The sequence below is a fragment of the Manacus candei genome, unplaced genomic scaffold, assembly GCF_025592945.1.
Source record: "Manacus candei isolate 608988 ecotype Guabito, Panama unplaced genomic scaffold, ASM2559294v1 h1tg000015l, whole genome shotgun sequence".
NCBI classification, from domain to species: Eukaryota; Metazoa; Chordata; class Aves; order Passeriformes; family Pipridae; genus Manacus; species Manacus candei.
The window spans coordinates 23,498,702-23,515,382 of NW_026138063.1; the positions used below are offsets into that span (position 1 = coordinate 23,498,702).

Below are 16,681 nucleotides of genomic sequence, written 5' to 3' on the forward strand. Positions count from 1 at the left end.
GCTTTGGCTGTTTGTCCCACCTTTCCTATCACATGATTAGAATCAGCTCAGTGCCAGCTGCTTCTGGCCTTTCTGTGCAGGGCTGTTTAACTTTTTTGTGGCTCGAAGCCAAGCTCCCTGTTACAACTCATTAATCCCTTCTCCAAGTTGCCTCCTGCATCCTTCTAGTGACTATTGTTGTCAGCTATTGTAGGTGGTGGGGCACTGTCCCACCCTTCAGCCATGCTGTCCCCACGGCTGTCTGCTCCCCCACCACAATCAGGGCAGTGTTCCATCGTGGTGGCCTCTCCAAGGACCAGTTAATTCTCATAAAGTGTCTTTTTAGCTGCCAGGCTCTGCTCTTGGTTCACTTTGGACGTGTTTCGTCCCAGACCCGACTGGGCAACTCTCTCTACCTCACATTTATTGCTAAATAAAAATCCATACTATTGACTTTGACGTATAGTCTTGTTTGCATCTTAATTTGGGCAGAGGCATCTCTCTAGTAATTTTAATAACCTGACCGTAACACTTGGCCACACAAGGACACAGCTTCCTCTCTGTCATGGCCCAGCCAAGCGAAAGGCAGCACCAGCTTTTCAGCACATCAGCCAAACAATGCCTGCACACAGCAACCTTCACAAGAGAAATTAGGAACATCAGGAGTAGCTCCATCCCAAGCTATGGAAGGCAGCTCTGTGGATGGGGATGCTGGAGCCCAGGATAGCTGGTGCTGCCCTAGGTGAGCAGGTCCCTCTGCTGCCCTGGCTCAGCAGAGGAGGACAGAGCCTGTCACCAGTGGGGTCCCAGGAAGGGGAACCTGCTTGCAGGGCCCCCCCATCCCTGATGGGTTTGGAGGCACCACCCTTTAGTTCTGGGAGTGGGGCCAGTGGAAGGGCTCAGATAACCCAAATAGATTATCCTGGTCCCAGGCTGAGGGCAGGATGGGACCTGGAGTAGCCCAGCAGGGGTGCAGGCAGTTCCAACAGCTTTAGCACCAACTGTCCCTGTACACTGCTTGTTCCCAAGAAAAGCCCCTACAGTGTCCCCTGTACCTTTTCTTGGCAGGGGGACTGCAGCTTCTCTGGGCCAGTGCACCCAGTAAAGCCCAGAGCACAACCAGCATCCTTATCAGCACTTTCCCTTCTCATTACAGGGAATGTACAATTCATTTTCCACGTACAAGGAGTTTCAAACCAAACCCAGGCACAAGGGATGCCTTTGAAGCATCATCTCCCTGCCACGTACACCCAGATGCGCTGCTGTCACCACCAACCTTAGCTCCTGACCAGCATCACCAGGACACAGCCCCTGCCCAGACAACTGACTTGGACAGAAGATGGGAAAGCAGCCATTAGAGCTTGGCAGAATCATTCCTTTTGTTCCTGCCACCCATGTCTCCTCTGGCAGCAGCCAGAGACAGCCTGGATTAAAAAAAAAAAAAAAATAAAAAATCACCTGCAAGTCTTGCATCTCCAAGCATCCTGGCAGCAGCCAGCCAGAGCCTGGCTGCCAGCACAGCCCAGGCAGGGCAGCAGAAGCAGTGAGGGCTCACAGCCAGTTCAGCTTCACAAGCCCAGCTGGCGCAGTTTGTGCTGAGGTCCATGAGCCTGGCAATGCAGATGGAGCATTTTATCCAAGCCACAGCAATGCTTCAACAGCCTGAGGAGTCACCCCACCTGGCAGGAGGCCACAGCCCAAACTCTCTCAGTCAATGTCCTGCCTGCACACAGGGCTCTGGGAGCTGCATGGCCAGTTGTGGTCAGGTGCAGAACATGGGAGCAGTCGGCTCCAATCCTCCTTCCCCACCCCAGGTCCCTTACAGAGCTCAGAGTTGTCTGTGCCTGCAGCTGCCAGGAACCCCCCAGGTCACCCCACCCAGACAAGGGCTCTCTCCCAGGAGTGCCACAGGCCCTGCTCTTGCTGGAAGACCCAGCTCCTTCCTTAGAGAGCAGCATTACTCCCATCTCAAGCTTTTCCTGACACCTGAACATCTCCATGAACAGACTCTTCCTTTCAAGCCCAGCAAGAGCCCAAGGCAGCCTTGCTTCTGCCTCCTCTAGCTACCCCTGATGAGTCAGAGCCATGCAATAGTGATGACTCCATCTGCCATCACTGCCAACCCATGTCTGCTGCAGAAACAGAATTAAACTCTTTCAGACCAGGATAGTAATCGAATCAGTTTAATATTGAGTCAACATATTGTAAATGCATCTGAAACCTATAGTATTGCTAAGAGCTGTGGCCATCGAGCCCAAGACCACCTTTCTAGAAAGGCACAGAGAGGTAGGAGATTTGGGGCATTTCCCCAGATTAGTTGCAAGTGAGAAGGTTCACGTGGGACCTTCCTCCTGGAAGCCCCAGATTACCAGAAACTTGTGCTCTTTGAGAGGAATGCTAATGTGTTGGGATAAACACAGGCACCTGGAGTGACGGCCAAGGCCTCCTGCTGACCCATAAGTCAGGAAACTCTTGCTGGCTTTTACATATACTAGAAGGGAAAAAAAAAAAAAGGAGAAAATAGGCAAACAGAAGAGTCTGGCTCTGTGTGCGTGAAGTGTATTTGGTATTTGGCAGGGCAGGAGCAAGGGAGATGTGAAAGGTGACTTTTGCCCTTGGCCAGGGACAAGGGCTGTTACTTGCATTGCTTTGGATCCCGCAACCACCCCAGGGGTGAGTGAAAGAAATGTGCCATTGTCTGGTATTGCCACCATTTTTTCTTGCGCCGGCAGGGCAAGAGCAAAGCTCTGGGCAAATCGAGCACCCAGAGTGGGGACAATGGTGCCACCAAACATTTGGCTCATCCTCTGTGGCAGCTGAAGTGGTGGTCTCCTGATGGGGGGGGAAACCTGGAGACTTTTGGCTCTGCAGAAGGTACTGTTCACGGGGGCCGGTGGGTCTGGAGATGCTAATTCTCAAATTTTGCATAAGGGTTCTCTTCCTTGAACAGGCCTAGAAGAGAGGAGAGATTCATTTAGACAACATCTAGGCATGGCCAGTGGGAAACCCAGTTCTTGGTAACAGCTCTGTCATTTGTGCATCATCCAGCAGTCTTCCCGTAAGACCTGCTCTTACTTGAGCTGAGCACACAGCACTATTTCACTCTCCTCTTCTGCACAAGAAGAGGCACCATTAAGAAGCTCAACCTGATGGCAAACTCCTCTCCCAGGCAGTCCATGTACAGTCCAGGTAAAGCAGCATGACTAATCTTCCAGACCACTCCCTCTGCAAACCCCTTCTGTCAGACAAGTGGAGAGGCCAGATCCAAATTAAATTAAAACTGTTTTTAGACTTGCTCTACTGCTGCTACATCCAGACTGGGAGACAGCAAGGCAGGGTATCAGGCTAACTTCAGGGCCAGCAATGAGCCTCTGTGCCACTCTGTTGGCTGCTTTCCCAGCCCAACACTTTTGAGGAAGAACAGCCAGAAAGGAGATTGCAAACTCTGGGGTCAGGCTGCAGCAAGACAGAGCCCTGACATGGCAAGACAGTCCCAGAGCACAGCTCTTCCACAGGCAGGTGCTTCCCTCACCAAGAGCTCCTTCAGGCACAGCTCTGCCTGCTCTTCCTTCCCTGGAGAAGCCAGTTCATCCAGAGGTCCCTGGATCTCCTGCCCATCCTGGACTTAAAGCAGGCAGCAGCTGCAGGAAGAGGAAGGGTCTCCAGCTTTCCTTACAGCCCTTCCCCCCAAAGCCAGAAACCACCAAGTGCAGCGTGCATGAGCCCAACTGCTCCCTGTTCCATGACCAGACCCTGGCAGAGCCCCCAGCACCCCAAAGGGCAGGCTGGAGATACCCCTCCACTGGCTCTGAGCAACTGGCTGGTTCCTGCTTCCTTCCAAGACTTCTGGCAGGTCTGCACCTGGCCCAATCCTGTGGGACTCACCTGAAGGACAGTCCAGCCCCCGGAGGGAGGCTGTGCTCCCCAGGGCACTGAGCCACCTCCTGCCAGCACAGAACACCAGCTCTGTGGTGCAACTGGTGCCTGCTCTGTGCTCCTGAGCTGTGGGCACTCTCATTCCTTCCTGGCCCCCCACCCCACACTGCTGGCTCCCCAGCCACTCACTGGCCACAGGGCTACTGTGCCTGAAGGGTAACAGCATTACAATCATGCTGTGTCTCCCAGCTTTTGCTTCTCTCCTCCAGTCAAGCCCCATCAACTTCTCCCATGTGGCAAGCTCAGAGGACACAAGTTCTGGGGAGCATTAAACACTCCCTCTTCTCTGCCCAGGAGGAAGAGTCCTTTTGTGTGGGCTCACACACCATGACCCCAGCATCCCTACACTTGCTCCCAGAGAGTAATTCACTGAGACAAGGGAAGCAGGGACTGTGTTTTCCCTGCTGACCAGGTCTCATCTACAGCTGTAAAAATGGCAAGGAACAGTTACTGAGGCTGCTCCATTTAAAGCTTAGTTTGAATCACTCGTGTCAGCACTGTACCATATTTTCTTCGGATTTCATCATGCCGTGATTTCATCTCTGCTCTCCTGCAAGAAGAAAACAGAAAAGCCATGAGTCAGTGACTGGTGATACAAAAATCAAATAGGAAGAGCAACAGCTCCTTGCTTATTGCCAACCAAGGGAGCTCCAGGCTGCCAGGTTTGCTCAGCCTCCCATCTCCCACCCTCCTGGAGACACTGGGGACCACCAGAGCCCACGAATGTCAGCAGCCCTCGGGGAGTCGCATACACAACACTTAGAGAATCAACCGGGTTGGAAAAGACCTCTGAGATCATCAAGTCCAACCCTTGGTCCAACCCTGCTGTGGTTCCCAGCCCATGGCACTGATGCCACATCCAGTCTCATCTTAGAAACCTTCGGGGATGGTGAATCCACCACCTCCCTGGGCAACCCATTCCAATGTCTGATCACTCTCTCTGTAAAGAATTTCTTCCTAATATCCAACTTAAACTTCCCCTGGCACAGCTTAAGACTGAGCCCTTTTGTCCTACTGCTGGTTGCCTGGGAGAAGAGCCCGACGCCCACCTGGCTACAACCTCCTGTCAGGGAGTTGTAGAGAGTGAGGAGGTCTCCCCTGAGCCTCCTCTTCTCCAGGCTGAACAGCCTCAGCTCCTTCAGCCTCTCCTCATAGGACTTGTGCTCGAGTCCCTTCACCAGCCTCGTTGCTTTTCTCTGGACCTGCTCCAGCATCTCAGTATACTTCCTGAAGGATATCCTTCCTGTGATGCTGCATCCACAAGTCACCCCAGAAGAACCTCACTGCTCATGAGGTTTCTGTTTGAGTTGGGCTGAAGCAGCCACTGACTGCATGTGTCAAGCCCCACATGCCTCCTGGCATCACAACTGATGGCACAGACAGGAGCCAAATCATTCTGAGGGCCTGTGGTACAAACTCACCTCTCCTCCTGCCGTACCCGCCTCTTCTCGCGCTCCCTGGCTGCTCTCTCATCATCCTTGTCTGGCCTGACAGACAGAAGAGCCTGTTAGCAGCACTCAGCACTCAGTTCTGCAACAGCACGTGGCTGTATCTGAGCTGCTCCGAGCAAACAGGGAACCCCCTGATACTTGCTTTTTGCTTTTTTTCTTACAACAGCAGCAGCAGCAGCAGACCCCCAACATGATGAGGAACGTTCCTCCCACCACGGACATCGCGATGATCAGGGCTTCAAAGTTCACTGAAGGATTTGACAAAACATGTTTAGTACACAGACACAGCTGTCTGGAGTTACAGTACAGAATCACAGGACCACAGAATCATTAAGACTGGAAAAGCATTCTAAGGTCATCAAGTCCAACTGTTCCCCCAGCACTGCCAGCCCCAGTAAACCATGTCCCCAGGTGCCACAGCTGCATGTTTTTTTGAGCACTGCTGGGGATGGTGACTCCACCACTGCCCTGACCATCCTGTTTCAATGCCTGACCACCCCCTCAGTGAAGAAATTTTTCCTAATACCCAATCTAAACCTCCCCTGGTGCAACTGGAGACCATTTCCTCTTGTCCTATTTATGAACATGCAGCTACTGTCACCAGCAGCTTCAGTCACTGCGCTGGAGACGTGTGTAACCACCTGGGAAAGCAAATGGACATGGTTAGCTGTAGATATACCAAGTGTTGGCACCCACACATGCACACCAGTGAGTACATGTAGCTGCTAAATGGAGTGCTCAGTTACTGGCTGTGAAGAAAGGCAAGAAGAAATGCACTCAGGTCAAACTCCTCTAGCAGGAGCAAATCTGTCTTAATCACTAATCCAGGTGAACAGTAACCCATCAAGGGAAAAAAAAAAATCAACAACTGGAAGATTCAGGGCTGAGGAACAACCTCTGATAGAGAGGAGTTACTGCCCACAGGAGCCACCTCAGAAGTCACCTATGATGAGATGAGCATTTCAGGGTGTCTGAAGTCCTTGGGCAAGAGACAAACTGAGACAAGATCTGTTGGGATTTATTGGCTTGAGACCAGCAATGCTGCTGAAACATCTGAAGGCTGAGGGCTGCTTCCTGCACCCTGCTGCCATGTCTCCCCAGAGCTGGGGGGATCTGTCACCCACACACAGCACAAAACCCGCTGGGATGTGGTGGTGAAGCAGGAGCCTGAGCCCCGGCCCCACTCATCCTACTCAGTTCCTGCAGTAAAGGCAGTAGAGACACCAGCCAAAACAGACACATCTAAATGCCAAGGATTTCAGGCAACAACAAAGAGGAGTTTCTTCCAAGTATGATTCAGACTGTTCAGAGACTTGAGCCTGTGGAAATATTTGTTTAGGAGCCATTTCCCACACAACAGCCAGGTTACAGGAATCCCAGTGCACCCAAACCTGCTCAGAGCACTTCTGATCCCTTCTTTTCCATGCAGTTCTGCCATGAGCCCAGTGGAATGCCTAAAGCACAGCATGTTGGGGCATTGGAGGGCATTTCAGAAGATGCCTGCCTGTCCCCTCACTGCCAGGACCCAGCAGTGCCAGACTTATTGGGGTGAATCAGAATAGTCTGGGTTGGAAGGGACCTAGTCCAACCCCCTGCCATGGGCAGGGACATCTTCCAGTAGACCAGGTTGCTCAGAGTCCTGTCCAACCTGACCTTGAATATTTTCAGGGATGGGGCATTCACCACCTTTCTGGGCAAACTGCGCCACCACCCTCATTGTAAAAAAACTTCTTCCTTGTATCTCTTCTCAATAGATCCTTTTTTAGGTGCTCCAGGCTGAGCTGACTCCACCACTGAAATTGCTTTGAAAGCCTCCAGCAGCCTCAGTGCTTCTGAAACTTCGGTTTTCAGGGTGAGCCTGGGGTTCAGATCCCCCCATCCCACACAGAGAGGTCTTTGGCAGAGCACCAGGCACTCCTCCAGCTGATGATAAAGGCTAAGTCACACACACCAAAAATGCAGACTCATGTGAGAGCTAATCTCCCACAGCACTAATCTCCTCTAAAGCTAGTTTTGCAAGTTAAGGAATGCATTCTTCTATAATGGAACCCTTTATGAAGCTACTCTCATCAAAACTAGTATTTCAAGGTCTTACAGAAGTTTCGGAAAAGCATAACACTGCAGGGCTCACAAAGAGGAGATTCTTCTCCACAGGCATGGGAGCGGTTTGAACTCTTGTGGGCAGAGAAGAGAGCCCAGCCTCAAGCACAGCAGATGACAGGTGACCACAATTCAGCTCCAAGCTCCTCATCAAGGGGATGGGTAGGAGCAACCGAGCCCCAGCTTGCTTCCTTCCTGCCCCAGCCCCCAAAAGCTGCGTCCTGTCTGAGAACAAGCATGCACCAAGCTTGGTCTAAACAAGACACCAATTTCTCCAGAAATCCTCCAGGAAACAGACCAGCAGGAAGGAGAGACAGCCAACACCAGAGTCAGCTGTCCACCAGAAAAAGCTCCTGGAGGGGACCTGCACAGGCAAGGGTAGATTTGGAAAAGGGTGTTTTCTCAGGTGGGTAAGAGCTGAACAGGACCACAGCACACTCAGCGCTAGAAGCACGCACAGACTTCCAGAGAAGTCACACCTCTGGTCCCAGGAGCCCACCTGGGACAGCAGCCACACCGTGAGACACAAAGAGCCAGAAACAGCACATGGAGTGATGTGCTGGGTGCAGAGGAGAGAGCTCCTGGGATTCAGACACCAGGAAGGGCTGCACAGGCACCTGCCCACAGAGCACTTTCCACTCTTGTTCCAAGATGCTAGCCACGTCTGGAGCCTCATCACACCAAAGCATAAGGGATGTATTTGGAGTAGCTAAATCCCCACAGGTCCTAGTCACCAGAAGGCAGGGAACTGCTCATACTCTGCTTCCCCGCCCACACTTGAGGAAATCTGCAGAACCTTGACTGACTTCAGCCTGTCACTGCTACACCGGCAGCGAGATGGGGAGGCAGGGGAACCTCCCACCAGCAGCAGGCACTCACACAGGCATCACTGCAGCGCCAGGCACTTACCCCAGCAGACTCCCCAGCGCGCAGAGCGGAGCTCACACAGGTCGGCCGGGGGGAGGATTCTTTGGACGGGGTACTCCATGCACCTCCTGCTGCTGGCACACCACAGGCACTAGGACACAGAACCAGGCAGCACAGCGTTACTGGTGCATGACTGTGCTGCCAATAGCCACGCTCTGCTTTGGTAGCTGCAGCACAGGGCCACTGCTGCCAGCTCCCAAGAGCCAGGTACCACCCGGCAGCCACGGGATGCTCGGGAATAAGAGTTGTGTCAGCACAGGCCACACCAGGAGAGGCAGGCAAGGGGAATGCAGAGTTTTAGAGTAAGTAAAGATGCTGAGGATTCTTCTCACGGCTTGGAACCATAAACTATCCTGAATTGGAAGGGGTCCACAAGGATCATTTAGTCAAATACTGGCCATGAACAGGACAGCCCCAAGGATCCCACCACGGCTTGCACAATGGTAGTAATAACCAAATCCTTTGTGTTTATTTTGGGACAAGAAAAAAGCCTTTGAGACAAGGCAGTCCACACAGAGCTGGTGAGCAGGAGAGGTGTGTGTGCCCAGCCAGACTACCTGCAGGGCTCTGCATGTGCCTCTCCCGGTGGCTCCAACTGCCAACCCCAGCATTCCATTGCGTTTGGTCAGACTGGTTCTGGCTACATCAGCTGCAAGATCTGACTCAAGTTCAAGTTTGCTGATATCAGAGATAAGGCAGCAGAGACTGGCAGGACACTGGTACACATCCTGCACCCACCCAGTGCCACAGCACCCACAGACTGGTGGAGAGGCAACTTCACCAGCCCAGCCCAGCCCAGCCCACTCGGCCTCTTCTCTGTGTGTGTCCCCCATGTGTGAAATGCAGCTCAGCAATTCCATTACTCTACTCAAAAACCATACAACAAAACCCAAGGAGTTTCTGGCAACCACCTCCCAGAGCACCAGGAGGTGCTCTCACCATTATGGATTAGTGGAATTTGTAGCCTGTCTGGGACAAGGGCAGAGGATAGCCCCCTCCAGGAGGGAAACTGCTCTGCAACAGCCCCACAAAGCCCACATTACGTTTTCAGGCATTGCAAGAGGTTGGGAGTCTTACTGCTGCTACTCACGGTGACATTTTTCAGGCACTCCTCACAGCTCCTGTTCGTATACTGGCGACAATCTGTGTGAAGGAAAAAAGACACCTCAGGACTTTGAAGAGCTTCAGTGGTTTGAAACGTTGGGCTCCTGTGAGCCTGCTCCTGCCCACTGCTCTGCCTACCACTGGACCAGCAGAAATGCATGCTGCCTCTGCCAGAGCTGCCAGCTTCTGTTTGGGGTCACAGTGGGAGGCCCAAATGCTAATGGAAGTTTATCTGCCTTGCTCCGCTGACCCAAAGCCCAGAGCTGTGAGTTCCTCTCCTGGGTTTTATTTCCCTAAAAGCCTGCACATCTGCTGTGGCAGCAGGGCAGCCAGGGGACACAGCTAGGGTCGGTCCAGAGGGACTCTGTGAGGATGAGGGCGAGCATTGGGCAGCCCTGTGGCACCAGATGATGGAGCAGCTCAAGCAAATAGGCCCCAGACACAGAAGTTACTAGCAGGAGAAGCAGAGGAGCACAAGGGAACACACACAGCTACAGTCCCTGCAGGGGCCCTCCTGCTGCACATGAGGGCTGTACCCTGCCACAGCCAATTCATCCAAATCTTCCTTCAGAAGGACACAGTCTGGGTGATGGGAGCAGCACTGCAGCCAAAATCTGTGCCCAGTTAGAACCTGTTTCCGCCCCCATTTGGCAGAGGAAGACCCCAGCTCTGTAGACACAGGTGGCTCCCAGGACTAGTGGCATCACGGATGATGGCATCCCCCAGGGAATGCAGTCAGCTAGGTGGGGAAATGGATCAGTCTGAACACAGGACAAGCTGGCCCAGCCCAGACACCCTCCTGGGCTCACCTGTAGCTCCCACCAGTGCTAGCTCTTGGGGAAAGTCTTCTTACAGCATTTTCACCTGTAATTCTCTGGTATGCTCCCCCAGATCCTCAGGAAGGGTGGTTTGCCAGCCCTTGAGAATCAGCCATTTAAAACTCACCCCTGCTCAAGAGTCTAAGCCTGTTTGACAGTGGTTCAAAAAACCAAAACTCAAACCAATTTGCCTGACTGCCTACTTACTGGTGGATGAAGAATCGCTGCTTCGAAGCTCCTTAATCAGGAAGAAATCAGTCCCAGAGGTGCTTGTTTTCCACCCTCACAAGCAGCAAAGCTGCATTTTCTCCCTCCAGCTGGCAGGAACCCTCAGCTGTGACCCACTGTCAGCAGTCACATGCTCCGGCAGCCCTCCAAACAACTGGGCAATTGATTAACATAGCTCAGATAAGGGTGTTTACACACCCGGAGAGGCAGAGATTGCAGATTTTAAACACTCTGGGAAGCTGTGTCTTCCCCATTTCTCCAACTGAGGCCGGAAAAGCATCACGGAGCCTGTGCTGCCCTGAGACTGTTTTCTTACCAGAAGTCACAAAACACCCTCCCACACCACAGGAGGCCAGCGGTGGGCAAAGGAGAGCCTGTAGATAAATGGGCTCTGCTTTCCTCCTCTCCTGGCACCCCCAGCTGGGGGACCATTCTCCAAGCCGTGTTAAGTCAAAGCCACCCCATTACAGCTGTTTGGGAACGGGCTGCTTCCAGGACCCCGCAGGACTGGAGTTTTTCCGAACACTCCATCTCAGGGGACCAGCCAGCTCGCACAGGATGGCACAGGAAGCACTGCAGTCCTCAGGGTCAGAGATGGGACAACAGCTCTTGCTGCACTAGAAACCTCCCAGATAATGCTTTTGGCACTTGGCTACAAAAGGAGCAAAGTGAATGCCTTGGAGAGGAAGGAAGACAGCAAAACATAGGCAGGTCCTCACTCTCCTCCCTGAGGAGCCACCGTGCAGACATCATCACATAGAGAACAGTTCCTCGCTCGGAAGAGTGGGCAGACTTCTTGGGACACCCTGAAGGCAGCTGTCCCCACCCTTTGCTACAGCTTATCCTCCACCTGGCACAGCACCCACAGGGCTATCCTCCATCCTCCACCCACCAAGGAGGGGCAGCTGGACACCCGCTGCTCTCCACCCAGACCTGAGGACACCCATCTTGTTCCTGGTTGAGGCTGCCCCAGCCAGTCTCCCCTGCCCTGAAAGAGAATCTCTTCCCAAGGGCCATCAGCAGGGGCCTGGCTGCCCAGCAAGAACCCCCTGGCCAGGACACATACCCAGCTCTCACCTGAGCCCTTATCATCACTAAATCATAGAATCACAGACTGGTTTGGGTGGGAAGGGCTTCCAGTTCCACCCCCCTGCCATGGGCAGGGACACCTTCCCCTAGGCCAGGTTGCTCCAAGCCCCCTCCGACCTGGCCTTGAACAGTTCCAGGGATGGGGCAGCCACATCTTCTCCGGTCACGCAGAGTTCCATGGCAGTGGAAGCTGGAAAAGTGGCGAGCGAAGCCCCACTTCCAGCACTCCACCTTCCAAAACTCCGTGGAGTTCTGCGCCAGATCCCACCCTGCAGAGTTCCCGTCCAGGGAAGGACCTCCCCTCCCATCTCCCACTGCCCGGCCCTACTCCGAGTGGCCACAGCGCCCTGGCCAGTGGCCACCCGCACGCAGCGGGTGCCCGCCTGCTTCCCGCACCAGACATCCCACAAACGCGGGGGCCAAAGAAACTGCCCAGCCACGACTCTGGGGTGCCGTGCGGGGAGCGCCGGCTGCTCGGACGCCCAGAGCCCCACCCCGGCGGTCACCGCTTACCTCCCGCCACGTCCTGCGCGGCGGCGGCGGCCAGCAGGGCGGCGGCCAGCAGGGCCATGGCCAGGGCGAGCAGCGGCGGTGCCGGGGCCATGGCGGAGCGCGGCGGGCCCGGCCGGGGCGGGCAGTGCCGCTATGTAGGGCCGGCCGGGGGCGGGCCGGGGGCGGCCCCTGAGCGGCCGCGGGGCGCGGGGTGCCGGGACCGACCCACGGCACGGGGAGGGACGGAGGGCTGGGTGGCGGCGGGCGCAGGAGCCGTCCCGGGCGGAGCCAGCCCTGCGGGGCTGCCGGAGGGACCCCCCGCCGCCCCCCGCAGCCCCGCGCCCGGCCGCAGGAGGGGGCCCGGCCCCCGCGGGAGGAGGGCACGGGCCCCGGCCCGCCCGCATCCCCTCCGGGTTAACCGGAGCCCCGCCGGCTGCCCCTACGCAAACCGACCCCAAAGGGTCCCGCGTCCCCTCACCCGCTTATTCATCGCTCTTTATAGCACGGAAACACGTTGATGTTAAAATACATCATCATGGCTGGGCTTCGCGAACGAAGATTTGGGAAGGCTCTATCCACATTTGTTACAGGCACGTTGGTGACTTATGAGGCCAATACGAGACAGACATATCCGATTGCAAAAGGCACAGCAGAAAGACTCCTTAGGTGGTATATTCTGCAAAACACGGTTGTTTCTGTGTTGCCTTTTCTCCTCGAGAGTGATCCTGCGTGTGTTCTCAAAGGAGACAGCTGCGTTATGGATGGTGTGTCTCCAGGCCTCCCGATTTGAGGCCAGAGTGGACCAGTTATGGTGATCAATATGGCCAAGGCTGAGATGTTGTTTCAGGGAGTCCTTGTATCTTTTCTTCGAGGCTCCTCTCTTGCGGCAGCCAGTGGCAAGTTCACCATAAAGCAAGATCTTAGGGAGGCGGTGGTCCTTCATCCTGGTAAAATACATATTAGTTCTCATGACACACTGTGATGTGATGCTGTAGTGGAGCTTTATTGCAAACTTTGATATTGTTCGTGCTGAAGTAAAACAAACAAAAGGACGACCCGGCCCTGGAGAGAAGAATTTTGCTTCTGGGAAGCTCAGAGCAGAGCCTGAAGAATAAAGAATAGGTTTATCCCTGGGACACCCAGGGTGCCGCAGCATCCCAGCCGTCCTGACAGGGCTCTGAGACTCTCCCAGCATCGTCCGGTATCCCAGATTGGTCATTGCAGCCAGGGGGACTCAGGGACACCTGGATCGATCGATAAGCAGCAGAACGATGCAGAAACAGAGCAGCTTTGCCAAGTTTTACTGTGATTGGAGATTTGGTAGTGTGGGTGTTAGTGCTCTGTCAAGTCGTGTTGTACCTGAGCGTTTGATGGGTGTGAGAACCCCATGTAAAACCACATTTGGGTGCCCTGATTTGGCTGGGACATCTCATGCCAATGAATAAATATTTACCCTTGTAATTCCATGCTTTGCATCCCAGCCTGATGCCTTGGTCAGCACAGGCCAGGCATGAATTTCGTGACACACAGAATGCTATGAGTCTCTACCCTGGGCAAAGCCAGGCACCCCTGGCCTCATGCCCACATGTTCAATGTTCAAGATGTGAGAAGTTGCATCAGTATAAATGGGGATTTTCACATTCTGTAGGTCAAGAGTGCACTGAGAACTTCCCTGTGCTGGAGCCAGAGCTCCACACCACTTCATGCAGACAGCCCAAAAGAAATGGGTTCCCACAGTCACTGTGAGGAGGGTTATGATGCTGCATGTCCAGGGCTGCTCTCATTGGGCTGATCTGCTCTTATCCCAGACCCCTTGGGAATGGGGTAAGAGTATCACTACATGGCCTTCTTGGCAGCAGCAGCAAGACAAAACCATAGTTCCTACAAGTGCACCCATCCTTGCTTCCAGTGCTGCACCCATGGGTACCACAGGGTGCTGTGCCCTTGCTGGCTGCTGCTCCCCTGCTCTGCAGTGACACCTGCAGCCACTGGCCCTTGAGGCTGGATGGGCAATTGGGCTCCAGAACAAAGGCAGGTTCAGCCACATTAATTCAGAACAAGGCCAAGCTTTTCCAGGTAGACCCATGGTTGCTGACACCATCAGCACATAGTAGGGGCACCCCCAAAATGCGCCTTGCCCCCCACAAGTTGCAGGCAGGAGCAGGCAGCCTGGCACAGGCAGTGGGACAGAGAGACATGAGCTATCCTGGTAAGGGCACCGTGGTCAGGTACACCCTGTGGAGGGACTAAGCACTGTATGGGTGTTTCTCTGCAGGAAAGCTGGCTGGGTTGTTTGTGGCCAGCTGATTTTGGCTGAGGGGGCAGATGTGGGGTGGTGTGAAGGTACTCATAGGTGGGAGGCGGGAGGCAGCACTGGAGATGCTCAGCAGAGCTGATCAGGGGTGCTGAGGTCAGAGCTCTGGCTTGGAGAAACACTGACTCCTTGGCGTGGAGGCACCTCAGGGAGAAAGAATAAAATATTTTGGATTGTCCTAAACAAAATGAAGAAGATGACTAATATTTTTCAGCAAAATCCCAAAGAAAGCGATCCCATAGCTTGAACAAGCAGCAACACTGGCCACCCCTGCCACCACCAGCTGCACAGTGGAGCTCATCCTCCATCTGCTAGGAAAGCTTCGCTCTCCCTGTCGTGTTCCTGGTGTCCTTGAGAGCCAGATGGGCTGGCTGCTGGTGAGAGAGCTCCTGCAGGCTGGGAGAGTAAGTGGCCGATGGTGCTCAGTCGGCTGAACCACGGGATGTGGGGGCTGAGCTGTGGGAGGTACGTGACACAGAGGAGGGAACCAGGCTCTTTTCATTTCGCCACCACAGGCGAGCGCTCTGACGCCAGCCGTCGCCTGCTGCATGTGGTTCAGATTTTGGCAGCTGCTTGGAGAAACACTGGACACGTTGTGTGTAGTGAGGACTCAGGGGCTATCAAAAAGACGTGGGACCTGTGTGTTTGCTGTTCTGAAAGCAGCTGGTGCTTGAGGTTGGGCAGGCACTGGTATCACCCCTGTGCAGGCAGGGGTCTCCCTGAAGCCCCCTTCAGGGCTGGAGGAAGCTCTGTCATACTGGCTTAGCAGTGCCCTGACACCAGAGCCGCTGCCAGATGACTTGGAAAGCAGGAGGAAGCATCAACTGAACCATTCCTGTTTGCAAAGCACCTCATTCCTTTGCCCTGGGTCTATCAATGAAGCAACATCCAGGCTACAGAGCATCCCAGTGGCACGGGCAAGGACCCAGAGCAGCGAGAGTGGGCAAGGAGCCAACGGGCAAGCTGGGGAAGACTGAAATGCCACTCTAATCCCAGTGGCCTTTCCTCTCCCTCTCCTTATTTGTCTCTGAAGGGGATTTTCAAACCCTTCAAGATGGCCTCAAGTGGTTTCCAAGGCGACGGTGCTAAAGTCATCACTGCCATGGAAACCCTCTCTTTGGCATCATATAAATATTTCCCTTGAAGGAGGCTGGATGAGTGGGCGATGCACTATTTTCTAGCACTCCCTGGCTGCAACAGGACAATCTCCAGGAGATGAAAGGGAGCTGGGAAGGTTAAAATTAGCTTGCCACGCTGGCCAGCAATAGAAAGGGGTGATTGCTGGTGTTTCAGCACAAAACCTGGGGTAGTTTGTGTCAGCAGGGTCCAAATGAAAAAGAGTTACTCTTAGGGAGACAAAAGGAAAAAAAAATAAAAGGGGTGTGTGTGTGGGAAGTAAGGTTGAAAACTTGATTTTTCTTGCCCTTCTTCAAAGTTTTCCTTTTAATCCCAAGCCCGCATCCCCTTGGGTCAGCACAGGCAGACGAGCAGCTTGGAGCACCTCAGCCTCCCCTGAGAGTATGTGCCCAGCTGAGGTGCTTTGTTTTGCTTTTGATTGCCTCCTTTCTGTCTCATAACTCACCAACACCTCCCTGTGAGCCTGGGGAAAAGTATCCGCCTGGAGTCCTGAGGGTTGGGGGTGGAGCAGGAACTCCCAGAACACTCTCCTGTGCTGTGGTGCCCCCATGCTGGGACTGCCTACGAGGCCAGTGTCTCTGCCATGGGCTCCAGCCCACTGTCCCCTCCAGCCCCCTGCCAACCTGCTCAGCACCAGGGCACAGCTCTGGAGAGGCTGCTGGCATTCCCAGTGCCCTGCATGGCAGGGACACCCCACCAGACCCCTGTCACCTCCCTGTGCCAGCGCTCATCAGCCACCAGCCAGGATGGATTTCTGAGCTGACATGGGAGATCCCAGCGCAGCAGAGCCAGTGTTTTTCTAAACAGAGATGTCTGCATTCACCACTGGGGCCAAGCTTTGAGCAGGGCAGAGGTGCCAACGGCGTGATGGGAGCTGGAACCAGGCTCCGCCGGGTCCGTCGGGGCTGGTGTAAACACGGCCTGTCCCTGAGCAGATGGCTCCTCTCGCATCCACGCTCCAGGCAGATACCAAAGGGCTTTCCTGACAAATAAACCCCCACTGCATGCAGGCAGGTTCCCAGGCCCAGAGCGCTTCTGGCTTTCCTGGAAGAAGGGGATGCTCTCTCCCTGTTGGACCGCCCAGGCTATTTTTAAACCACTGCAGC

The 16,681-nt window shown here is 54.3% G+C and overlaps 1 protein-coding gene across 1 annotated transcript; it reads right to left on the reverse strand.

The window, feature by feature from the left end:
- Positions 1-2,146: 2,146 nt before the first annotated feature.
- On the reverse strand, positions 2,147-12,312 carry PTTG1IP (PTTG1 interacting protein). Its single transcript, XM_051782503.1, has 7 exons — positions 12,146-12,312; positions 9,484-9,536; positions 8,376-8,484; positions 5,509-5,614; positions 5,337-5,402; positions 4,419-4,465; positions 2,147-2,931 (listed from the first exon to the last, which is right to left on the reverse strand). The coding sequence occupies exons 1-7, from the start codon at positions 12,234-12,236 to the stop codon at positions 2,888-2,890; spliced, it is 516 nt and encodes a 171-aa protein (XP_051638463.1). The 5' UTR covers positions 12,237-12,312; the 3' UTR covers positions 2,147-2,887.
- Positions 12,313-16,681: the final 4,369 nt, after the last annotated feature.